Source organism: Drosophila virilis, chromosome 3 (genome assembly GCF_030788295.1).
Source record: "Drosophila virilis strain 15010-1051.87 chromosome 3, Dvir_AGI_RSII-ME, whole genome shotgun sequence".
In the NCBI taxonomy this organism is placed as follows: domain Eukaryota; kingdom Metazoa; phylum Arthropoda; class Insecta; order Diptera; family Drosophilidae; genus Drosophila; species Drosophila virilis.
Window position 1 is genome coordinate 8,599,688 of NC_091545.1, and position 26,066 is coordinate 8,625,753.

The following is a 26,066-nucleotide window of genomic DNA, read 5'->3' on the forward strand; positions in this document are numbered from 1 at the left end:
TTCAGCATTAATTCTGCCTGTTTGTGTATTTAACAAGAGAAGAAGTATTTTAGGCACAATAATATAGATATTCAATTCAGCTCTAATTGTATTCCTTTTGTCTGAGGAAAGAAACAGCATTTGGTAAAAGAATTGCAAAAATAAGAAAAAAAACATATTCGCGTTTCGCTTCACTTTAGATTCATTTCTGGAACTTTTGATTCTTTCTGTTCGAGCCTTATATCATATATATTCCAAATTTTGATGATTTTCCTCTTTCATTTCCCGATCCCAAAATATGATCTCTAGCAAAAATTGAAGCTCAAATTATTTAATGCTCAGAGGCTGGATCTCGCCCAACAATTGTTTACTTTAGGCTAAAGGATTTTTGAATTCTTCACGTCCGGTTTAGCTTTTACTTCAGGCGTTGTTTTAGACACCTTGCTCGTATAGGGGTTCGATTTCTTAAGAAATATAAAATAAACTTAATTTGACTTACATCCTAGAAAAAGAATAAGTTTTTATCAAGATAAATATACTTCTCTATATATATATATACTTTTATAATATCGGAAATGCGAAATGCAATACACATATCGTCATATCCGCTGGTGAGGGTATGTAGAGAAACAAAGGAAAACGCTTATAGACAAGAAAAACAAGAAAAATGCGATTAAAATGACAAGTGAAAGCAATTTTCGTGCAGCTGCTGTGGATAATGGAGCAGGGGTCGGTTAAGCGGCATAGGACAAGGGGTTGGCGATGGCTGAGTAGGCTGCCTGGCTGGCATGGAAGGCCCATATGGACGTACGAAAATATGAACAGACTTATGGCCCAGCCGATGACAGCAGAAAATATTACTATCCGCTTAAGCTGGAGACCCCTTCCAGCATCGCACTGCTCCCACGCCCCTGGTACTCACATTCTTGCTGCATTCACATTTCAGTATCCATTCGATGGCAACGAATTTATTCTCGATTTGTATTTGATGCGATTGCAGAAATTCCTGATCGATGGGCTCCAAGGCAATGGTGTCCCATAACTGGCCTTCCGGCTGCCAACTCTCACCTTCAGAGCTCGCCTCAGCTGCCAGATCCTGTTGCCTGTGCTGCTGTTGTATTCGCTTTTGTACGTAGTTAATTGGATCAATGGCATTTAAGGGGCACAGCAGCTCGACCTGCAAGAGAAAAAATGACAACAAAAATAAAAGTTGAAAATGTAACAAGTCGAAATCACGGCAAGAGTTCCGATCCTGCAACCAACTACAACCGTTGACTGAGCTAACGTTTAATAAATGGGAAAAGCGCAATATAGCAATCGGGCGCCAGGTGCTAAATCGATTTTGACAGCCACCTGAGCACTTGATATTTCATTTGGCCGTCTTCGGCAGCTACCACTTGCAATTGCAAATAGACGTTTTAATGCAATTCGTTTTTTAATTAATACCCAAAGACGGTCAAAAGGCAAAGGCAATCAAATAAGCAATAACAAAAACAACAACTGCAGCACATTAATATAGCAGACTGTCAAATGCTCTATAAACATTAAGTACAACAATCAATTAAAGTACTTAATTAATTGTATATAAAATGTAACTTTAAATTTCTCTTAGTTTATTTAACAAAGGTTGGCTTCTCATGTGCATTTCTCGTTTCTCAAGTTTTGATTTTACAGGGTATTATAAGCCTAAGCTGGCCAGCTGTTGGCCTATGCTCGTAAAATAAAAATGCGCTGCATTTTAATTGCCCTCGCCTGACTTGCATTAAAATGAACGCTAATTTAATTGAATAATGCAATTAAAAAAAAATAAAGCACGGCAAACGTGACAAAGTGGCAAAAAGGAAATCTAAGAAAATGCGCTTCATTCTTCACGCACAAAGGCTGCAGCACGCCCGAGAGCCCGCTTGCAGGCAGCTCAAATCTGAAAATAGCAGCAAAACTCACCTGTATTGTTGTGGAAACAGCCGGAATGCAGCATTTGGTGCCCCTGTGGCAGCTGCCGCACAGTTTCGGTCGATAAAGTTTGCGGGAGACGCACTCGCCCAGTCGAATTCTCGCCGGGCCCAGGCGCTGTAAGCTGCGGCACTCGTGACCCTTCTGCGTGGGGGCAAAGAAACACTCGCATCAGGCGGACGCAACTGGCAATGCCACAACTCACTCTTATTCTATGTGCGGGCTCCTGTTGCATATCCAGCCCATTCCCATGCCCATACCCATTCCCCTTCCCATGCCCGTTCCTCTGACGTACTCCGGCCCGCTCCCGCTGCTGATGATGCTGCTGATGCTGCTGATGCAGCTGGCTGCTGGCCAAGTTCTGCTGGCGCTCAGCGGTTAATAGCCTACTGTGGCTGTTGCTCTTCGTCTTCTTATTGTCCTGGGCACATCTGCGATTCTCGCAAAGCCGTAAATTGCTCAATTGATGGCAGCCGGCATGGGTGCTTGTCTGTCTTGTGGCCATGCCCAGGCCACATGCACGACTGCAGGCGGTCCAGTTGCCGCTGGTGCTGCTGTTGTGGCAGGTGGCATAGACTGCAACGAGCGCAAAACAAAAGAGTTGCTAATGATTATGATTGGCCACTTAACGGCCAAGTGCTTAGCGCAGCATAAGTAAGGGAGATGTTTCCTGCAGAAATGTTTCTACTTTATTTATGAACTTAATGAGTACTAAAGTATTTTTTATTTATTTAGACATCTTACAAAATCAAGAGTCTATTGCTCCGGTTATTTGAGCAATATCTGTATTGTCTTATTTATATTTATTTATTTGATTTATATAATTTATTTATTTTGTTTTTTATTTAATAAAAAATGTTTATTGAATTATTTAATTTTTTATTAATTTATTTAAAGAAGAAATATATCCTCAATCATTTCTCGCGAATTTCTCTCCGGTTTTTCCTGTGACCTCGCATTTTCATCCGTTTTTCTCACTGGTTACAACACGACTTCCCCTTTCTACTTTCGGCAGCATTATTCTTATCTTATATAGACATAGGTCGAATTTCCCACCCCATAACTCGGTCAAAACTCAACCGATTTTCATAAGGTTTGGCTTTTTACTCATGGTTTGACATCTTGATCAATTTGACATCTTAATCTGGCAGTATTAATTTTGGCGAAAATTATACGTACCACGGGACGGGTTATGCCCGCTAGTATATATACATATATATAGGTAGATATATATTAATACAGCTAATGAACAAACAAAGCGTTTGCTAAAGGCGTAAAGACCGTTTCGAGTAAGGGGCTCTTAAGAGCGCTTAATAATCTTGTTTATTTATTGCATTTTTGCGCGTTTAATTAACACTTAATCCTTGTGTAAGTAATTATGCTGCTGCTGTCCATTGCCTCGAGCTCCAGCAACAACAAAAACAACAACAACAACAGCAGCAGCAGCAGCAACAGCTCGGGCTTCAGCTGGAAACCGACTGTTGCCTTGTCATGGAATAATTCATCTTCATAAATATGCGTTGCGCTTTTGGCTGGGCGCTTAAACAGCATTAAGTTGTGCGCTGGACGACTGCGACGTTGATGGCTGGCAGAATTGCCGCCCCTGGGCGCCATTAACAGAGGACAGAGGACCAGGAACAGAACGGAGAGCGCGGACAGCACGGCGAGCACAGTGGCCGGCTGCGACCATAAACACACTTATAAAACAATAACAAGGCCATGGACCAGGGTCTTCGGCTGTGGCCGAGACGACGGAAGCGCAGCGCAAACAAACACAACTTACCATCAGCTGTTGGATTCTCACAGAGCCACATTTTGCAACAGTGGCCGGGCACCTCGACGAGACGCGGCGATCTGCATGAAATCGTATCCTCCGGCGCCGGCAGCTGCTCGTTGGGGCACAGTGTGGAGCAGGCATGGCGACCATTCTGCAAAGGCGAGCATTAAAATACATTAAATGTGGGCGCCCAGCCAAACAATTGCTGCTGTTATTATTTTAGCCGGAAATAAAGTCATATTATAGCGAATATATTGGCTGGACGCAATATACTCGCCGGTGGTCGGCATAAACGGCTGCCTAATACCCTAAGTACAGCGTTCAATTAACATTTTGTCCCTTTATACTCTTTTATTCGTTATACTTCGCTCAAAATTGCATGACATAAGTTGCACTGTGTCTGCGGCTTGAGAGGCTTGCCAGGCATGTGCCTGGGCGTCATGATAAACTGCCGCAGCTGGCAAGAGGTGTGAATTCCACACACACACACACACACACATTCCAGACAAATGTGTGGCCATTAAGCAATGCCTGGGATTTCGTGTGGCCAACACATATCTTCAGCTCAGATTTCGCATTCCTTTCAACACTTTTCATATAATTGCGCTTAAGTCCAATTCATGTGCTTTGACACCTACGATTAATCCGAGCCAAAATTGAATTCCAAGGATGAATGTAAATAAATTGCCAAGAAGTGTTTTACAAGGCAGGAAGTATCCTGGGCCCCATTCAGTATATATTTATTCTCTATTTATATGATATGCCAATCGAAAAAAAATTAATTTTCAGATTTCGATTTTTAGGCACAACTCAAAAACTCTTGTAAAGTATATAGATTTAGAACAATTCACTTTCAGGATAGCTTTCACATTTCCTCGCATAATTGCAGCTATCTAAGTGTCATATTTATGGCCATCGGACAATTGTGCAATAGAAGAAAGCTGCAATATTATAAAGGTAGCATGGGGCGGGGCTTACTGGCGACTAGAATCTCCTACTTGACTCCTTGTTTTAACATTTTAATTAAATCAACTTTTTGTTACATTAAAATAGATCCCTTTCATTCTGCGCCAGCAGTTACAAAAAAAAAGAAGCTAAGGGGCACAGGTTTAGCAGCAGCAGCAGCACCAGCAACAACAAAAGCTACCGCAGCTAAATGCAACTGCATTTGACTCTGACCGCAACTGTGTCTGTGTGGCAGCTGACTAAACACATGCCCCCGACTTACCTCGCAAACGCATTGGGTCTTGCAATCCAATTTAAACGTGGCTCCATGTACGAATGTCGTGTTTCCAACGCTGCAATTGGCTGCAGGCGGACATCCCAGCCGAAGTACCCGAAGTGACAGCAAAGGACACCGGACCAGGCATAGTGGCATTTCCATTGTTGTCGTCCAGCATCAAAAAAAGCCAAAAAAAAAAGAAACACGTTTTTTATAGACCAAAAAAGAAAGAGAAATCAAATCAGCACAAAAACCAGCTCGAAATAGCTATAGAAATTGAATTGAATGCCTCTGTTAGAGTTTTGCGGCTTTATAGCTAATAGGTAGAGGACATAAAATAGGACCTTTCGATTTTGCTGCACCCATGTACAGGGTATTTTAATTTGATCACAAAATGTTAAACGCTTAGGAGGAGAACACATGCAAACTTAAGTCACAATTTTTAAGTCCGCGTTTCTGTGGGAATCGCCCAGATCGGAGTACCATATCATATAGCAGCTGGCATTTGTTTTGGCCAAGACTTGTTTGAAACATTTTTTTGTTATTTTTTTTTTAACATGTGTAAACAAAATCTTACAAGAATGGAACTTCCATGTGATATAGTTTATAGAAAAAATCGGTCCAATAAATTAGTTTCTGTAATGTAAACTATTGTTTTTCTCAAAATATCTTATCTAGACTTTCCAAACTGTCCAGACGCATCGTCGAGCTTCACTATTCTCTATCAAATCGGTCTACTATATAATCTATTGAATCAATGGTAAAATAGAGTACTCATGTCACGAGCACGCCCGCCTCTGATATACCCAACTCCCATTTCCTTTTTAATGTGTAGCTTCTCTTTTGCAATCTCCGCAATCTGTTATTTATTTTGCTATATGCAACCCCTAAAAGTCATTTGGAATTGAATGTTGTTATTGCCATAATTACGCTGCCACGAGTTGTTTATTAGCAATTCACTCGACTGTCATTTCCCTTGGACTCGTTACAACACATGTCAAATGAAAAAGAAAATAAAAAAAAAACCAATTAATATGAAGGGAGCTGCTGTTATAAATTTTCTTTACATGCCAGCGCTCACACATATATGAATGTGTGGCTTACAATACTGTGCTATATTTACACAGCAAACAATAGACTTTATGTCGTGTGTGTTATTGTCGTGCCTCATCAAAATTGATACTGACAAATGTTGTGCTTTATGAGCCGCCATTAGGCAGCAAGAGTTTGACTTTGCTGTGCGACACACACAAATATTTCTAGCCGCCAATCACAATTATTCGAGGTTTTCTGGTTTTGTCATTGGATATTTGCAATTTCGCAGTTACACAGAACTGCCGCCACACACACACACACAAAGACACCTCCACCCATACACACACACAAACACACACACCTTCTGGTACTTAGGGCTACGTGCTCGCTGGCAATTTTCCACTTTTCTTGTGCATGTTGGTGAATTGATTTCGGCAAGAACGTGACTCTGTTAGCCAGATACGCTGCCTGGATATGCCCCACGCTGTGGCATCATCATTCATTTGGCATCAATGGTGAAATGCGAAAATTGCCACTGCACGTTGTTTGTGATATAATACAATATAAGCACGTGGTCGTATATTTATGCCATTAGCAATTAGATTTGTATATATTGAAAACTCGCCTGGTAGCATCAGCTACTGTTGCCGGAAGTGACACCAGCTGTCGTTCACTTCCCTTTGGCGCATGCAAGCAGCAAACGTGCTCGTTGTCCTTGGCTTGCACCTTACACCTTTTACTTTGTGGTGAATTGTGTCATTTTCGAAAGTGCAATCTTCTTAATGTACTCTGGCATAAGACACACAGACACCTAAGCAAAAGCTGTCTAACAGACACACACACACACACACCCACATTCATCACTTTACATATCAGGAAGTAAAGTTCGATGTGTGTGTGTGTGTGTGAGTGTGTCATTGCTCCTTACTAGCAATCGCTGCTTACCCTTAACGAATCGACCAGAACAGCAAAAAAGAAAGTGAAGTAAAATGCAGCACATGATCAACTCAAGATGCCCTAACACAATTCAACTTCAAGTGAAACCAAGCAAATCTTTAGCCAAATCAACACTCTCTATTAAACGTTCTATGTCTGTTTACAGGGTATACGGCCGCCTTTAAGACGGAAGTGAACACAGGAATTGCAATGTGAGCACTTTTATCTACGTTAGCTGTCAACATTTAAGACTGTCTACGCTTTGCTAGAGTGTACTTAAGCAGTTATGTGTGTCGTCCTATCGCCCTGCCCCTTTTCGTTCCGTTGTAGTTGTGAGTGTGTGGGCCGACTTATCCTAGCTATAACTTCATGTTATGCATTATACTTGTCGTTTTCCCTTCTTCTTTTTTTTTTTTGTATTCCGTAATGTACTCGTTCTTTGTTATTGTTTACCTTGCGACAAGCCCAAGTCCTGTCACCCATTGGCCGTGTCCTGAGAGAGGCGGCAAAAAGTGTAGCATATTTTTGTGCGCTCGCTGTCCAACAACTGTTTGGGGTCATCATCACATGTCTTCGGCTTGGCCTGTGCCTGGTGCCTGGTTTGGGGTCACGTTTGAACAGTTTATTTGCTTTATGCCGGGCCTGTAGTGTTTGTTTTACTTAGAGTTTTAGATTTACTTAAGTCGCTGATGACCATGACCAAATAAAGTTTCATTTTGTGCAAAGATTTACAACACTCGAGCGTGTGGGCGACAAGTTTTGAGTGCCCACTGACCAGTGTGCACCCGTTCACACACACACACACATACACACTAGCTGAGATACTGCTATAAAGTCCCCGTTCAAAAGGCTCCTTGGACAACGCTGCGTATGCGCAATTTTATTACAAATTGTGTGCTCAATGTTGTTTGCCCGGGCCACGATATTAGCAAGTCGAAAAAAAACAAGTTCTATGTGCTTAGCCGAGTTTTATTCCAATTGAAAAAGTAAATAAAGCAGAAAATGGCACAGACGTTATATTGGATTTGTGCCATTCTTTAAAGTTGGCTTAAGCACAACTTTCTATTATTTTCGCACCATTTGCTTATTTGAATAATTAATTCTGTGTGCAGAAATTCTAGAAATCTTTTCGTTTTGCAGCTTCAGTAAATCTTTTAGTATGTTGTTTAAACAAGAATTTCTCACGTTTTCGTAAATTTATTTTTTTGTGAGCTTATTTCGTCAGCGCATACACGAATACACATACACGGGCACACGCTCCACATTTTTCGTGTTTCGATAACTTTTGCACAAGTAACACGCCCCCGCCACCCCCGTCACACAACCAAATAAAAAAAAAAAAGAACAAGTTTTACAGTTTAAATAAACTTGTTCCGCTTTGCCTGGACAATGCATCAGCGCAGCGGGGAGCGCCACAGGCAGCACAACGTGTGGAGCATTGATATGCGCCCATGGCACATACTCGTACACTCCCACACAACACTCCCACACACACACACACACAGAGAGAGGAAAAACACCCACATACCTACAAAGGGAGGGACGTGAAGAGCGCTGCGGGGTTTTTGATACCAGCAACAGCTACGAACCCACAACAGGCGTCGGCAGCTCATGGACGTACAAACTGTATTGGCATTTGACTCAAAACTTTTGGCTTTTAACTGCAGCGTGGAGTGTGGAGCTTGGGACGGGTGCAGAGGTGCGGGGCTGCGGGAATGCGGCATTCACACACCCATAAAACATATGCAGCGATATGGCCAGAAGGGAAAATTGGTTGTATTTGTTGTAACACCCCAAATCGAAAAGTTTTTGGCACAGTTCGTGCTGCTGTTTAATTTTGAAAAGCTTTGCTCGACAACATGTGAAGCAGCAGGCAAACATGTTGAATGAATTTTATTTTCCTTCCATTTTTTTGTATACTCTTTTGAAGCAATTCGACAAATAATAAAATAAATCGATTAAAATCACTTTGCTCGTTAGTTGGCTGCCGCAGCCAGAAGACAGCACTGGCTGGGATTAGCCTACTGCCCAGCACAAAGGGTATTGAGACGAGTTTTCTGCAACTTTTTGCAAATTTAGCTACGAAAAAATAACATTCGTTTTGCAAATTGGAATTCAATTCTCTTTTGCCTTGAAACACAAACTATAAAGGATGTATTTTTTGATGGTGCATAGCATATTTCGAGCTTTGCAGCTGAACATTAAGTAAAGCTGCAACAATTGATTGGATTTTTGTTTAAGATAACACATAATTATATTAACTTTCATTAAACAAGATTTATCTGATAATTTAAACGCTGTATGGAATATTTCGAATATTTAGTCTTCTTAAACGTAAAATTAATGAGAGCCAAAAACTTTCTTTTACTTTTGCTTTTGCTGCTAAACATTTGTTGTATAATGTTGTATAATGGGGTACAATGTTTATCTTCAAGTGTACGTAACAGGCAGAAGGAGACATTTGTGCCCTGAAAAGCTTTTATATATTCTTGAACAGCATAAATAGCCGAGGCGATCTAGCCATATCCATCCGTCCGTGCGTCTGTTAGTATGTCTTTACGAGTCGTTGTCAGAACCTTTAAGAGCTAAAGACTTGAACATTGGTCCAATAATCGATTAGTTTTCCCGTTTCCAATTAATCGATCAAAAAATCTCATAAGCTTTAAGAGCTAAGTAACCAAAGTTGAAGTGTAGCTTCTGGAATAGTATATACAAATCAACTCCCTGCATCACCATCCTAACATGAGCAGCAGTTGTTGTTGTTAAAACCAAGTTCAGGGTCGAGCACTCTTAACTAAGGGGCCTCACTTGTTTTTTGTACAATTTGGTTTCTTGGTGTTTTTTTATTTGGCATTTTCTGCGCCTTAAAATGAATATTTATTTGGCTAACAACACGAAAAATATTTAAAATTGATGGCTGCCTAAATGGGAAATTTTCTGTCTGTCTGTCTGTCTGCCCCATGATTTTCTTATTTTTGTTCTGTATATTTTTTGTTGCACTTTGGTCTTCGAGTTTTTTTTTCTTTAGTAAATTATTTTTGGGTTGATTTTGAAGACGCACATCTGAAGTGGCGGCTGGCGAAGTGCCTTTGATTAATGAAGCGCAAAGTGAATGTAATTTTGCATTTTTTTCAATATTCATTTCAAATTGATTGCGAGACACTACTCGCCCGATGATTTGCTTAGCTTAAAGTCAGTTGAATGCCTGATTCAATTGATGAAAAGAAAACACAAATATATACATAAATGGACTTACCGGGATTTATATGCCTTGGCAGCTTTAGTATGCACAATTAGAGAGAATAGAATTTAAGTAATATAATTCATAAATACATCTATTTTATTTATTTGTATGTCTGCATAACTCACTCTGATGACCTGAAAGCCCAAGCTCAGATTCGCCCCGACTCCAGCAATGAGACTATTACCAAATATACTCAGCAACGGCAGCAGTATCAGCATTTTCTGAAAGCAAGAAAAAAAGGTGGAAACAGGGCGTGGTTAGGTTAGCGGCCGAATGAAAAAGGTCGACAACAGACAAGAGCAACCACAGCCCCCACAGCCGTCGACTTTATTAAGGTCAATTCAATGTCTGGCCGGGGTTTTGGCTACGGCTAATGTTTACGTCTATAGAACAAGGTCTACGGATAGCGTTTGGTATATATTTTGCATTTTCGTTTGAGTTCTCTTTTAGGCTCTTTCGTGCTTGCAACCAGCACAGTCCAGGCCAAGTCTTTATTATTTATTATTATTGTGCTTTTACGAAAAAGTTATCTTTTGTTGCCTCACAAGAGCTCGCTTCTGTTTTAGCCATAAAGGCGAGGTAGCAAGGACAACCTGATAAAACTGAATGCCTAAATTAAACAGCAAACAAAAAAGCATGAGAAATAAATTTAACTAGCTTAAATAATTATTTTTTATATAGACACAAATAAAGAAAACAAAGAATGAAATAAAGGACTTAAATATGCAATTGCCAATATTATTTCCTATCCATGAGTTTATAGAAAATGATATATTCTGGATGTACTTATGTATCCAAAAGTGTCGCCATAAATAACGTATGCTTAATTTGTTTGTAAGTGGTTTAACGAACATTGCGATATGTTGCACATGGAGGAACTTTTGTATATTTTACACGCACAAAAGCGAAAACTCATTAAAAATATTTTGCAGTCATGTGCAAGAATCTTAAAAGGTATTTAATTAAATTTTAATAAATAAATATGCCAGCGCGCGGGCATTACAATGTGAAAAATTAAAAAGCAGAAATTATAAAAGCAAGTAGGCTTTGCCTGGGCATGGCTGGCTGGCATGCGGGGGAACGAGGGCAACTTTCGCTTAATGCGCCAGTTTTCAATTAACGACGCAATGTCGTGTGACGCTAAGTGGATAAACAGGGGCGGGGGCTGCCGAACAGTGTAACCGGGGAGCACACACTGGACCTGGGCACGATTCGAGGACACGCTGGAATCTGAATGGATTGAATTTTGCTTCATTAAGGTGCAATGCAAGGAGCTGCATTTTCAGTCCTTGTCGTAATTATCGTAATTACAATGAGCGATGGAGACGACGGCAATGGCCATAACGATGGCACTGCCAACAATAATAAAAGCTAACGAGCCGAACACCAAGTACAACGGCAACAACAACGGCAACAACAGCGAGAACAGAGGCAACATTGTCATTGACACTTTTAATTGCAGCTACACACAAAGAGGAGCAACTTTTATGCAACACAAAGTGGGACAGCATATTATGCCACATATACGGGATAGGAAGCACAACAAAAAGAAGTGAGAGAGCTCTAGCCGGGTGTAGACGACCAGGAGATACCCTGAACCCATCGTCAAGCTGCCCTTACTTCGATTGCTGTTTTGCTTCCTTCCCTTTACTTCACACTGTGTATAAGAAAACAATCTTGATTGACTTGGGTGTTTAAAAAAGTTTACTTCCAATTATTGGGAGAATAGGTTGAGACATCTAATATCGGTTGTAGTGTATAGATCTCTTAGAATATCAGAGTTATGCATACGGTTAAAATGAACATACTTCAAGTGTTTTTGCTTTTGCTGTACCCGAGTTTTCCAAGACGGACTGGCAAGGGAAAGATAGAGTGGCATGTCTAGATTAGACCACATACATATTATGGTGTCGGAGACGCTTCCTTTTACCTACTCTATACACTTGCAAAAAAGTTTTTTATCTTTTATCTATTTTGAATGGGTCTAGTGCTTAGAACACCAACAAATTGGAATGTGAACAGCAACTCCCAACTTCTGAATACTCTGTAAAAGCTTGTGAATGGAAGTTGCAATCACATACTAGGTAGAGTCTTGAGATGATTATGAGCTCTACACGCCAGTAAATAAAATGTCTCTAGCTCACAAATCAAGGTGTCACAAGCCGAACATACTGCTTTTCGTATTTCTAACAGGGTATACTAAAAACTAAAAAACCAACTGTTGTCTCTCCGCCGGGTGCTTATAATTATGATGAAGAGGGAAATTCATCAACACTGCTCAGTATCCTGGGCCCCAGGAGAACATGACAAAATCAAACAAAAACAACAACAACAGCAAAATATTGTGTGTCATTTCGGAAATGAAAACTGAAAGCCTTCAAAACTGTCGACTCAAAGGATGCGCAAAGAATAATAATTCAGGAAGCTGCACTACTGCAAGTTCATGAAAATTAATGAACATCTATGACTAAGACCGGCCCACCTGCCAATCTGGTTGAGCATGCATAATTCAAGCATGATTATGGCATAACAAAGTTGAAAAGTTGTTGAAAAAAGATTTCATTTGATGGCCCCATTTAAAGTCCATAAAGTGATTAATGTCTGCGACAGCAAAGATCCCGACAAAGTCTGCCCGCACCGAATATGTTTTTGCTAGGCTGCATAAAATTAATGATATCAACCGTTTTGTATAAACAAACAATTAATCTTCTTGTTTTTGCATGGGCCAACCCAAATGGCAAGCATTAGCTACTAATAATTCCTATTAAGATTAAAGCTTGCCTAAAGACGGCTGAACGGTTATTTAAATGGGCTATCACGGAATTCAGATATTAATGGGAGGCACACTATAATAAATTTTGGCAAAGCTGTGGTTTATTTTTGGAAACAGTGCTGGCTAGGAATTAACTACAATTTTATGAGTGCTTACAGGCGCTCTTGATATATCGAAATTGTCGATAGTCGTCAAAATCGACCATCTTCTTTATCTGATCGCAATGCCTTGGAAAACTATCGATAGCCCCAAACCCTATTGATTGCAATAACTGCAAAACGGGACAACGTTACCGTCAATAACTAGGCACAGGTTTATTTCAATAGTTATGCGAATTATGACTGTGATGTCATAAACTCGAGATGTTTACGCCTTATCAGTAACTGGCAGCAACAAGGCCTAAGCTCCACTTTGGGCAGCTTAGCCATTGTTAAGCACAAGCACTTAACCATGTCAAGCATCGATTTATAGCTTCCCACTTGATACTCGCAACGCTTGTTACTCAGCACTTCGCTAAGCTGATCGGCTCTTAGTTTTTACGGTTTCGGTGCTGGGGCGCTGAATTGATTGATTTCTGCTGTAGTTGTGTCATAGAGCATGGCCCATTCCCCCTATTCCGGCAATCCGGCCAGGCCGGAATATTGACGCACAGTCATAAATAAAAACACTCAGATATTCATGTCGATGAGGTTATTTTTTTCCATTTTTTTTTTCTCTTGTTATGCTCCAACCTCTTCCTGGCCTGTTATTCATTGGTTGCCTGCGGCAAACGTTCCAAATACAAATTGTATCACTTAATATTTGGATCTCTGCGATTCCTGGGAGTAGGTGCTGCAATGTTGGCGCTGCCTGCCATTAGAGGAGCTGTTTGCACTGACGATGACTCTTGGATTGTTGCCGGCTGAGCATTTTGTTGTAGTTGTTGTTGTTGTTGATTTGCGTGTTGTTGAATAATTGATGAAATGACAATCTTTCGATGTGTCAGCATTGTCGTCGGCATTCTATCGAGTTGTTATCAACCGTTGTCATTGTTGACAGCGGCCGTTCACATTCGCTCCGTGTGAATGTATGTGTGTGTGTGTGTGTGTGTGTGTGTGTGTGTGTTTGGAATAATAAGCGCCGACGTTGCATTATAACATACTCATAAATACACACCCACCCACATTCGCCCACCCACACATTCACCTTATGAATGATGAGCAGTCAAACAATCAGCGTTGTCTGTTCAGGCCTAAATCCTTCAGAAAAAATAGGAAAAATATGACATGAAATCAATAGCGAAATGAAAATAAATAGAAATTTGATTCAGGCGCAAATGAAGACAATTTCTATGGACACTGATAAGTAGTCAATTTCTCAGCTATTCAGCAGCTCTTAAATGCTTGAGTAACCTATTTGGCGATCGCATTTGTCTTCATTCAGCTCTGCAGTTTGAAGTTTAGAGCTGTTGTCGGCGCATAAATTTTATTTCTGTTTAATTGAAATTCATTTGATCAAATCAAATTAAGTCAAAAGTGCGAGCACATCCTGGATACGTGCTGGCAAACATACATAGACACAATGGTTCCCGGGCAGCCGCCAAATGGCACAAAGTGATTCATTCATAACGATAAATTAAGACAAAAAGTCTAAACAGACGACGACACGGGCTGAAGCATGGCAACGACATCGAGTTGCCCCCAGGGAGACACTTTTATTCAAAGTTTATTGTATTAACCCGTGGCAGGAGTATCCTTTCAGCCAGCTTCGGCTGCTGTGGCTGTTGCTCCTGGTGCTGTCGCACACGCTGTCCACATAAATATCCTTAAGCAGGGCAACTGAGTCACATTTGTTGTGAAACGTGCCGAGTCTACGAGAGATGTGTGCAACACTTTGCACCCATCTAGCCAGAACCCTCATCAGCATTAAGAGCAACAAAAAAGAAAGAAAAACTCAATTACTAAATATCAGCAGGATCGCAAATAAATAAATTAGGGGCACAAAATCAGCAAAGAGCGTGGCAAAGTTTGTTTAAATCGAAATGAAATAGTGACACAGCCGCTGCCATAAAACCAAAAGCAAATACAAAGCCATTGGCCACAAAAGGGTAAAAAGGTTAAAACAAATATTTATGCAGCAGCCCCAGTCGAAGGGGAGGGCGAGCAGGGGACGGTTTGGGCCAAAAAGAATGTGTGTTGAACTCACATGCTGTATGTAATTACCAGACGTAGTCTCCAAGTACAGCTGCGCCTAAGTACATAAACACACGCACACACACCTACAGACACATATGTGCCCCTAGTTTGTCTGTATGTGTGTGTGTGTGTGTGTGGGTGTATAGCTGTGTGATTGCAGAGTACGTGGCTTTATGCTTAAATAAACATTTGTCGTCGTGGTCGGAGCCCGTCCTAGTCGTCACCATCAGGGCACCCCCGCATCCTGCTAGTCCTTCACGTCTCTAGTTTACATAGCACCCAAACGGTCTGCCGTTTGCCTGGCCAGAGCCAAATGGTTGATTGCATAAGTTGATGGTCAACACATGTCCAAGATATATAGTGCCGATACACATGCACATACACATACACACTCACATGCACACAGACATATACATATCTGTACCTGTGCAGTCTTTGATAACTGCCGTATACTCACGTGTCTGTGTTGGTTGCATTGGCTGCTCCAAGGCTGACTCGAAGATGCGGTGACTCGGCGACTAGGTGACTACTTGCCTGCCAGCTAAGGTGTTGTCTGCAAAAAAAAAAAAAATAAATATAGGTAAAAATAAAAGGATTTAAAACTTATATGTATGCCAGACAGCTCGTTGGCAGTGATTGCTTTTAAGATGCTTAAACAGATACAGAGTTGCAGATTCTAGCACTTGAGATTGCAGATAAATCAATAAGCAGCGGATACTTGGTAAATTCAATCATTTTAAGAAACGATGGAGTCCTCAATAGATATGTCGTCTAACCGAGGCAGTAAAGGCAAGTTAACAAGGTGCATCCCGCTCGATATGCAGTATTTTCTTTTTTCTTAAGATTACTCAATCATATTCATAAACAAAGAGACAACCCAAACGAACACTTTTAAACATAAGACTAGAATACACACTAGGCAATGCAAGCTATCTAACCTATCTAACATGATTGTGCAAGCAGTTCGTTGAATGTTCGTTATGAAATTTTGATTGTGGGACGAGATTTCGGGAAGTTTTACTTAAATGTGTGAAAAAATCGCAAAAAACGTTGAGGGAATACACACATACATACATACACACATACATACACACACATTCATACATACATACATACCTACATACATACATACATACATCCATACATACATACATACATACATACATACATACATACATACATACATACATACATACATACATACATACATACATACATACATACATACATACATACATACATACATACATACATACATACATACATACATACATACATACATACATACATACATACATACATACATTCATACATACATACATTCATACATACATACATCTACATACATACATACATACATACATACATACATACATACATACATACATACATACATACATACATACATCTACATACATACATCTACATACATACATCTACATACATACATCTACATACATACATCTACATACATACATCTACATACATACATCTACATACATACATCTACATACATACAAACCAACTTACCTCCTCCACCGCCTCCTGCTCCACCTCCACCAGTTGCTCCTCCAAAGGCCGCTGGAGCACTAGTTTAGCATGAAAAACTGCAGGGCCTACTTGAATTCTTGAGAATCGAGGAGTAGAGCACTTGGCAGAAATTCGTTTTTTTAATTTTGCAGCACAGCGATAAATAAGCTTGGTCTGCGTTGTAATGAATACATATACATAAATGCGTACATACATGCATGCATACACTTACACACATGCCCACACACACACACACACACACACACACACACACACACACATACATACATACATACATACACACACTTTTCTTTTCGTACAAAATACTTTTTATTTAAAATCATCGACATATTTCTAGTCTCCTTAGACTGGTCGAAAAAATAACAAGGATAGAATATGGAATATACCAGCCCGAGAAAAATCATGAAATCTTTCAGATCCCTTCTGACATTTCAATTATAATCATCGACATTTTGCAAAACTACTCAACGCTTCCGGACCCAAGGCTATAATTTTCACTTGTCTATGAACACTCATTTACAACTATAAGCATTTCAAGAGACTACTCTATCGTACTCATATAAAAGCCAACCCCATTCATACGCGCATTTGGTACTCATTGCAGATTTTGCATCCATACATAAACAGAAAACGAAACGATTATGTAGACAGATGCACCTACAAGCCAGACTAACCCAAACTAGCCCCCGCTTAGCTTGTGGCCAGAGACATCTTTATTTATTGTTGAACATTGTAAAAGGGGTTCACACTGCAAATAGCATTTGTGTCGAACGCTTGGCTTATATCCTTATTGCCATCACTTGTGTTGTGCATTTCGCAATTTTAATCAATCGATAGCAAATACACAGGAAATTTGCCAATGAACCCGACATTCAGACTCAAGAGCACACGGGAAGCACGTGCGCTGGGCTGAACACAAAATGAAAACTAAAATTGGAATTGGTTGAAAATCGAAATGGTAAAATACTAAAAGTTGCCATTGGAAATGCTTCGACATTTTTGTCAGCTAAATGCAGCGGGCAACTGCAATATCAGACACAGCAACTGACAGCAGCTGAAGCCACATTCTCTGACCCTCCAAAAAATAAAAATAAGGTCCTTGAACAGGAGGCAATGACTGTCATTAGCCATGTCATAAGCAAATTACATAACATAAAGCAGGCCTGAGCGAAATCGAAGGGCCAAAAAACATTTTTATTATATTGTTTTTTGCTTGACTGTTTTGTTTATTTTTATATTTTCTTGGCAAGGTGTTTGTTATCGTTTGTTATATTGCTTGTTGTGTAATGTAATTTATACACACACACACGCACGCATGCACACACACAAGCATAACACACAAATATAATGTCATAAACGCCAAGGACACAAAGGCAATTCCGCATGACATTACGGGCAGACAAAACAAACGGCAATACAACAATGGGCAGCACGGAACGCGCCGGTAGGAGGCATGGTCTGCGGGGTAAAAGCCAAAAGTACGCGCTCGGCATAAATGATAAGCTGGCTACGCAGCCGAATGACAACAGCGGGGGCGTGTCCAGGGGGAAGGAGGACAGACACGGACAGACACAGGCAACGGGCCGGGGAGCGGCCACAATTTGTGCGTCTGTGTGCTGGGGCTGGCTGCTTGGTTGACTTTTGAATACTTAACAGGATAATGAAATGTCAAAAGTGCGCAAGAGGCGAGCGTGTCCTGCTGCTGCTGTTACTGTTGTTGTGGCAACATTTTTATTGTGTCCATGCCTAAGTGAACGTCATGGCGTGCCGCACGCATTAAATCATATATATAAAAAATAATAAAAAAAAGGCGCAAAAAATAAGGCAAAATATTTATATGAAATATGTGATACCCAGCCGTGCAGCAGCTCGCAGGACATTTGGTTGGCCATTTTATGTTTACATAAATTTAAATTGACACAAATGCGCCGGCATTGGCTTTCAACCGGCCTGCCCGAGCTGACAACAACAAGCAGCAAAAAAAAAATAAGCATGTGATAAACTACATAAATTATGAAGGTTTGCCCCGCACTTATTTATTTTCAGATAGACACATATATATATATATATCAATTTCATATTGAGACACAAGCGTATATTGAAAATGTATTTATGCAATTTGTGGTCATTTAATATGGAGTGCGCACTTACAATAACAAAAGCCCCAGCAGTTACTCTAATCAACAGAAATTGGCCGTAGGCAGCTCTGCTTCGTTTTGTGGCTCGAATCGGAGCATAGACAACGGGATATTGTGGCAGTTTGCATAGCTGCCTACGTTGCCGGCTTTGCTCGATTTCCAATAACAAAACAGCCAAATTGTTTCTACTTCTTTGTTTTGCCGCCTCTGCACACTTGAGCTTCAATCAATGGCAAGCAAAATCTGTAATCAATAAAGTAAATGGGCAAGGCACTTCAGATCCATGTGTGGTACATGGGCAAACGTGTTTTTGATGCGCCCGAGTCAATGTAAGGCGTACATATCGCAGGGATTGGGATCAAAACAAAATTGCCAGCTGCCTTCATTGCCTTCATTGGCTAAAGTAAAAAGGCATTACTTGAGCATAATAAGTATATATATTAGTAGCTGAATTGCCTTCAGATATACATTTGTATATTTCAACATAAATAGATATGTATTCAAAAAATACACATATGCAGACGAATTTTTATTTAAGTAGACGGGAAAGCAAGTTTTATTGTGTAGGAGAATAAATAAAATAAATATAATGTTTATTAAAATGTCAACAGAACTTTTCAATCTAGCACATGTGGAAAGCATGAAACCCTGTCAGGCTTCCTTGTAGTCATGAGAATCGCATAGAGGAGCGATTTTTAAATTACTTTTTTTTTAACTTGCAACGCATCGGGCGAGTTATTAAAAAGTTTAGGCGACATGGACTTTAATACTAACATAAAGTATGAAAACTGGTCGAAAATGTACATAGCAATATAACTCCGGTTTTCTCTTTACATATTATGTTCCTGTAATTATATAGCATTATATTTACACCCACATATCTGCCCCTCACATCTAATCTAATTCATGTACTCTGTACGCTTCGAGCCACAACTGAATCAAGCTGACGTACAATTTCATGTTATTTGCGTGGGCTCATTCATTTGGGCATTTTTATTAATTAAGTAAATTGAGCTAGTAATACGAAAGAAGAGTTAGCAAACAGCACTTAATGCACACTAGGCGTATACTTGATTATTTGCAGTGCTTCAAAGTAGGCAACATTAAATAAACTTTCGCATAACGGACAAGTCCTGACTCCAGGACATAAGCTACGTCAAGTGTTTTCGCATGTTTGAGCCAACTTTTGTGCTGGCCTGGCACACGAACACACTTCATTTAGTTAATGAACCCGAGGGGCATATCTGTATAGTTGGTTGCTGGAGAGCTTGACCCTGAGGTCTTCACAGCAGGGCCATTTATGCTTTCTAATTGAAATCAAATTTAGTGAAATGTACATAGCCCCAATTCTAATTACGTTTTACAATACAAAACAATTTTATGAGCTTCAACTTTCGGGCCTTTCGACACAAAATTTATTTTACAACATGTCCAACATGGCGAAGCCGTGTTGCTGTGTGCGTTCGAGTTGGCGTAACCGTTTGTTGTTTTGATTCGTTTATTGACTTTTCATGTTGCTGCCAATTATGCGTCAATGTCGAGAGCCGGCACGACAATAGCGCCAACTTTTGGCGTAATCTTAACGAGAAAATCTGTAAATTACACGCCAACACAACGCCGGAGACGACCAACTTTTGTGGCGTACACAAATTTTCCAAATATTTATACACCTAAATAGATTTTATGGCATAATTGAAATTTGTTGTTATTGCCGTTCGCCTCGGGCAACACCCTACTTGTATTTGTGTACAATTTGCATAAACTCATTGCAATGCCAGGCCAGAAAGTTTATTAAAAGCGTCGCCGAAACTTTGCCGCCTGCTAATAACAATCATAAACATGGCTCAATGTAAAATGATGAAGGTCCTTCTAAATCTGACACATAGCTGGGGGCGCGCCCCAATTGTCCCGCTGTCCTGTCCCCTCCCCCTCACATTCAGCTCATTTGTTTGGCCAGCAACTTTTGTTGTGCCACAATTTTGATCATTTAAACTATGCTTGAACTTCCTTTGCTTTGTGTGAGTTGCATTAAAACTTTTTTGCTGCTCTTTGAATTTGCTTTGCTACAAAAAAAATTGATCTGACTTTTGTGCAGCCAGTCTATAAAAGTGCCTATGGGAGGCATAATAAAGCTCTTTCTTGACTCTTATTTTCAGATTTTCCTTAATGTATTCATGGGTTCATATCTACGGAAGCTTTTTGCACAACTTCCGCTTTTGTTATTTTATTCTTAGTAAAGTTTTTGTCTAGATAGGGTATTAATGTTAAGTCTGCAAAGCGGCTTCGGAACGAGCCGGTTCAAGCTAGGAATTCTAATATTATTTCTTTGCTAAGAACCAAAATTTAAGTAAGTTTAGGGCAGATCCCACCCCAAAGTATAATTAATTGTGGCGTTTGCCACAATTCTGGGCAGATCTTCCATTTAGCCCGCATCTTGCCTATGAAAATGTTTACAGCTTCCAATATTTTCAGTGCAGTTGGGCAGTTGAAAATTCAAATTATTGTCTAAAAATTGACGATTGAGCATATTTTTTTGTTAAATAAATCGATTATACCGAACTAAAGTCTCAGAGCTTTAATAGTCTCTGAGATCGACGCCCTATAAAGCCACAAAAGTATTTATCCAGCATAAACTACTTAATACAACTTTATTGGAAACCCCTCTTATCCATTTAATGTGTAGAGGATATCAAAACGAACTGTTTAAGAGCTGATCTGGGTGAAAGTGACAAGTTTTGCGCCTAATTGGCAGTTGAGTGCGGGACTTGGCTGGGGATGGCGTCCGCCTGGGCGTAATGATGCGAGATTATGATTGGGGATTTCTATAGAGGTTGAGGGGAATGGTTGCTTCGTTTAACATTGTCTGCGTGTTATGGGAGTGCAGGGGTAGCTGAAATAAAAGTAAACAGTCATTTTTCTTCTATTAAAAGTTTCTCACTACATATTTTGCACGCAATGAAATTAAATCCGATGCAGCGCAGAACTTTAAGCCTGATGTAAAGCCCCGGAGCATGCGATTATATTAACTGCGTCTTAACAAATTGCTGATTAATTAACTCTTTGTTGTTGGCATAAACTAACTTTGAGTTGTAAACTTTTTCCCTGCTTGGGCGAGCATTTTTCCAGCTAAATTCAGCACACAGTGTCGGGCATTTAATGTGCTTACATTCATTTAATTTTAAATCTGCGATAAAGTGTCGGCTGCTTTAAGTCCTTTTTGCGCCGGTCTTGGCACGCAGCCCCAGCCTCAGCCCTTGTTCCAGTCCGGGCCAGGCAGCCTCCGTCGACCACTTGGCCATGGCTTTTATAGGGCGACATAAAACGCAAAGTTGTCGCCGTGTCGCAAACGCAATTCTTTACCCACCGAGTTTTCAGCCGTTTTCTTTTGAGCATTTTAAACATCTCTGTTTTTTTTTTTTCATTTGCTCTGGCCTTTTGCGTGCTTCCTGTTTTGTACGCGTTTTCTAGATTACTTTTATAAGTGAATTTGTTGCGGTTTTCCGCAAAATTTACAAGTACGTGAGAAAATTAGAGCTTAGCTTGTTGCTGGGTTGGGCGCCTCTGTCGCATATCCTGAGCCGCTTGTTGCTTTCCGGCTTGGCCCTATACACTTTCGACACTCCCTCCCTCTCTGCTTTCTCTCACTCTCTCACTTCCTGTCTGTGTTTAATGTGACTCTTCAGTTTTGTTTAAGTTCCACGCTGCGTATGCTTAATTTGCTTAAACACTCGCGCATTATGTATACGCCTAGTTGCAACCAATTGGCGTGCAAAATGCGCAAAGCGAACGCCAACCAAAAGCAAATTAGCAAGTTCTGCCAATTTAATGCCAACTCCGACAGCTAGACGCGCTTTCCTTAAACACAAGGAAGCTCTGCATATAGATACAGATATATATATATATATGTATATATGCACATATAGGAACACTTTTGTGCTTAACGCGCTGATGACATGAAAATAAATTCGATGTCTGACTTGAAAATAAAGTTTCATTCTCGCTTTTCTCTCTTGCTCGCCCTCTCACTCTGTCCCCTATATAGCCCTCCTATCTCCTGTCTCTTACTAACGCCAGACCAAGTTTTCGGTCCTTACCAACCCGCTTTCCCAGCCGCTCTGCGGCTCATTCTTTTACTTGGCCATGTCTGTGGGTGCGCGTGCGGTTAGTCTGTATTTGCAGAATTGTTAGTTTCACGCTTTGTTTGTTGAGATTAGCTGGCAGCCGCACACTCCCTGCCAGCACCCACCCCTTCTGACAGCCATACGCTGTGCTTTTGGTAACGCACAAAATAAAAGTGTGCAACTTACTTTATTTGCGGCAACTTATGCCGTGCCACGTCGCTACACTTGTTTTACGATGCTCTATGAGAGAAACGAAGGGCTTAACGAACTGTTCATGCAGCTTGTCAGCTAACAGAAGCCCGGCTTAAAGCGTGCTTTTAAATTGATATTTATTCTAAACAAATATGCAAATTCAATTACTTATTTGATTATTACCAAATATTTGGGGTGTTCGATATCTATTTTCATAATTTTTCAATAATTTAGAGCGTATTTAATATTCGTTTTAGTGCAATTGATGCCATTTTACACTCGCTTTATTGGCTTTGTTTTTGTAGTTGTTTTTTCTGTTGCGCAAAGTTTGCACGTGAAAATTGCGTTCGCAGCTCCTTCTGTATGCGTGTGTGTGGGTGTGTGTGTGTGTGTGCTCCTGCGGCGAAAATTCGCTGGCGTGTGGAAAATTGATGCTGCTACTGAAGTTTTTGGCTTTTTGAACTGACAGCTGCGATTTTTATGCGTCGCCCTCAACGAAACTAGAAAAATAATTGTAATTGTGAATTGTGAGCACTCCCCAAACGCCTAGCCATTGTTCTTGCTTCAAATCCTAAACGCCAAACTTTAACCAGGATTTAATATGCTCAGCTATTCAGCTTTGTGGCATGTTGAGCACCTGCTGTATTCACTGCGAGTCATTCAAGCTGAAGGTTGGCTTTCAATTGTTAAAATGAATGCTGGCTTATTCCTGGGTAGCACTCAGCTGCTTATGCATTCAGAATATATCAATTGAAATTTATAAATGTAATTTTTTATATAATTAAATATCATTTGATACTTTAGCATAATTTGTATGCATATGTATAATCCTTTCGGCTAGCTAGCCAAATTCCTGTGTTCGTTATGCTTCCAATTTAATTAAATTTATATAAATATATTATCGCGCACAATGCAGTCACTCACTCAAATATGCATTATGTTAAGTAATTTTATAAATTATCATTAATTTTTTAGCATGAAAAACTGAACAGTTTATGTGGCAGGAAACATGTAGGACGGCGGGCCAGCCGCAGCCAAAGCCTCACATGGTTGCGCTCATTCCCGCTTTGTCTCCCTCCTGTCGCTCTCTCTTCTCCACCTCTCTCTTTCTTTGTCTAGCCGAGCATAGTCATAGTTAATTTACATGGCTGTGCCGGCTCCGGCTTATTATCGATTGCATTTCCAGCCAAATGGCCCGCAATGAGGTTCAACATTCTCACAGGACGCGGGCCACGTGTGCCATTTAAATTACAAGCGTATAATATCCTGTGCAGGCAGCCAGAAAAGGACAGAGAATTGAATTGGGTGGGAGAGAAACGCTTCCTCACTTAATTAGCCAGCGAGTTTATTTATTATTCACTGGCACCGCCTGCCAGCCTAATGAATCACAAGTTGCCTTCCATTTTTTCGTTTTTGTTTTAGTGGATATTTTAATTTTTAATTAGCATGCAAAGCAACAGCAACAAAAATAAACGACCTTGTGCGAGTAGTTCACAAGTATTTTGTTGTAATTGTGGCTTTTGTTCAACGTGCCCAACTGGCGACATGCGTCACAGGTGCAACGAGGCCACATGCTACATGCCACACACACAGACACACTCGCACACACACACACACGTATAATACGAAAAATGTGTTAAGCATATTAAAAGGATTCGCACACACATCATTTAACCAGTCACAGGACAACCAGACTTTCGCTCACCAGATCATTACTCAGGCATCTATGTAATATTATCCAAGGTCTTCCCTTCAACAACCGCAAAATGACACTTTACAACATTTGGGCCACTCTTCCCTCCACCCTCTCTTTCCCCCACTCGCCAGTTGGCTGCCAGACGAGCTTCATCAGCGCTGATGATGATGATTATAGAGCTACCATTTGTTTTTCGTTTGCGACTCGGAAATACTTAACATGTTTTTGCCGTTCAAGTTGGCTGCATTTTAGTCAGTTTTCTGCACAATTTAATTTCCCAGCCGCCGGTTTAAGGTATGTAGCTCATTTTGGGTCTACTTTGGTTAATCTCTATGTTAACAATTTTGGTCAAGAAATTTGGCTTTTTAACTAACTTAAAACAGAAGAAAATAGCCATCTTTATGGCATGCTGAAGATTAAATACGCTTGTGAAGCTCTTCAAAATACGCTTTATACTTTTATTTTCGAACTATATAATATCATACAGTTTGGGTATGAAGAGAGAGAGAGAAAGAGAGAAGAAGAGAGAGAGAGAGAGAGAGGGAGGCAAATTTCAGAAGGTCAAAATGCGTATATTAGAGTGCGTTTTATAACTAAATATAATACTCTTAACAAGGGTATAAGACGGCATTCAGATGGATAGATCACATGATAAAACTTATTCTATGCGTTGCACATTTCGTGACAAAATTATAATACCCTTTACAAGGGTGTACACACCTCCTCAACCAGAAAGTCCCCAATTGATTGGCCATGGTCAAAAACTGACCCACGGAACAGGTTTGTCGCTCGCTCAAAAGTCAACGTGACGCTTCGCTTTGCTGCGCTGCGTTCGCAGCCAGCAAATTGCATTACCAAAATAATAAATCAATAATATTTTTTATTGCTTTAAATGGCATTATTGACAGTTGGCGTCGTCGCCGTTGTCAATGTCTGTCTGTCGAATTTATGACATAATTCGATTCATTTCTTTAAATTCATTTTGCAACAAATTGCAAAGAGCAGCAAATGCTTTGCGGCCCAAAATGAGTTTTATATTGAGCTCGGCGACGCACAATTGTTGTGGCTCCGCATTGTACGATTCAAGTGATTTTCGCATCATTGGCAGCCGTTTTTACAGGTATTATTAACCAAAGCATTTGAAGTCAAAGCTCAAAAGGAAAATCAAGAACGAGAACCAGAAATTCCAAGAAATGAACTCTACGAAATCACAAAATTTTACATTATTTTGGGTACGTTTTGCGGTAAGAAGAAGTAAGGATATCTTCGGCTTGC

The 26,066-nt window shown here is 40.3% G+C and overlaps 1 protein-coding gene across 3 annotated transcripts in view; it reads right to left on the minus strand.

The window, feature by feature from the left end:
• The window catches only part of Ccn (cellular communication network factor protein Ccn), a 57,436-nt gene that overhangs the window by 11,631 nt on the left and 19,739 nt on the right, over positions 1-26,066 (minus strand). For 2 of the 3 annotated variants that reach the window (XM_002046774.4, XM_015175372.3), the window contains exons 2-9: positions 15,551-15,646; positions 10,272-10,367; positions 10,159-10,180; positions 4,938-5,017; positions 3,716-3,860; positions 2,138-2,508; positions 1,924-2,076; positions 902-1,156 (exon numbers count right to left, since the gene is read on the minus strand). In XM_002046774.4, coding sequence (XP_002046810.2) covers positions 902-1,156; positions 1,924-2,076; positions 2,138-2,508; positions 3,716-3,860; positions 4,938-5,017; positions 10,159-10,180; positions 10,272-10,364 — 1,119 coding nt within the window. In that variant the 5' untranslated portion in view covers positions 10,365-10,367; positions 15,551-15,646. Of the gene's footprint in view, positions 1-901; positions 1,157-1,923; positions 2,077-2,137; positions 2,509-3,715; positions 3,861-4,937; positions 5,018-10,158; positions 10,181-10,271; positions 10,368-15,550; positions 15,647-16,623; positions 16,643-26,066 lie in introns of those variants that run through there. The other variant, XM_032434296.2, reaches the window with a different exon arrangement.